Source organism: Diaphorina citri, unplaced genomic scaffold (assembly GCF_000475195.1).
Source record: "Diaphorina citri unplaced genomic scaffold, Diaci psyllid genome assembly version 1.1 scaffold24608, whole genome shotgun sequence".
Taxonomy (NCBI): domain Eukaryota; kingdom Metazoa; phylum Arthropoda; class Insecta; order Hemiptera; family Psyllidae; genus Diaphorina; species Diaphorina citri.
Window position 1 is genome coordinate 1 of NW_007401949.1, and position 785 is coordinate 785.

At 47.1% G+C, this 785-nt stretch overlaps 1 protein-coding gene across 1 annotated transcript; it reads left to right on the forward strand.

The window, feature by feature from the left end:
- Positions 1–4: 4 nt before the first annotated feature.
- LOC108254244 (midasin-like) lies at positions 5–778 on the forward strand (the record flags this gene model as incomplete). Its single annotated transcript, XM_017449248.1, has 1 exon — positions 5–778. A coding segment is annotated over one exon (774 nt), but the record flags the coding sequence as incomplete, so codon positions are not given.
- Between the last annotated feature and the right edge of the window lie 7 nt (positions 779–785).

The window sequence follows — 785 nt, forward strand, 5'->3', positions numbered from 1 at the left end:
AGTTATTAGTGAGAAGGGAGATGAGATAGCAGAGGAGTTGACAGCACATGCCGCCTTCCATTTCATCGGTACGATGAACCCTGGAGGAGACTTTGGGAAGAAAGAATTATCTCCTGCACTACGGAATCGTCTGTCAGAGATCTGGTGTGAGCCTTGTACCGCGGATAGTGACTTGGTACAGATCGTGGAACATAACTTGGACTATGCACAGTTTGGATTCTCTAGGGATAAGTTGTGTCTAGGGAAACTCATGTTAGAGTTCAGGAACTATTTCCTTACCAGTGAGTTTGGGAAGCGGGCAACGTTTAGTATACGTGACTATTTGACCTGGGTGAACTTTATCAACGTGACTGTGACCCGAGGGTTATCCCTAGGGCAGGCGTACGTGCACGGGGCATTTGTCACGTTCCTTGATATCCTGGGCACAGGAAGCACGTCTTCCCTATTGGAACAATGTCATGGGTTCCGACGCAAGTGTTTCAAATATCTTCGTAACCAAATGATTCACGCTAGACTCGTTAGCAAACAAGACTTCCGCAAGACACCTGAGATTACAAGGGATGGTGGTAGGTTTGGGACATGGGGATTCTATATTGATAACAAGAGTACAGACACACAGGCTGATATGAAGGGGACAGAGCTGTTCTCATTCAAGACTCCCACCACACATAGTAACCTCATCAAGATACTCCGTGCCATACAGTTACCACACAAGGCGATATTACTAGAAGGTAGCCCTGGTGTCGGGAAGACAGCTTTGCTGAAAGCTCTGGCTGAAGTGACAG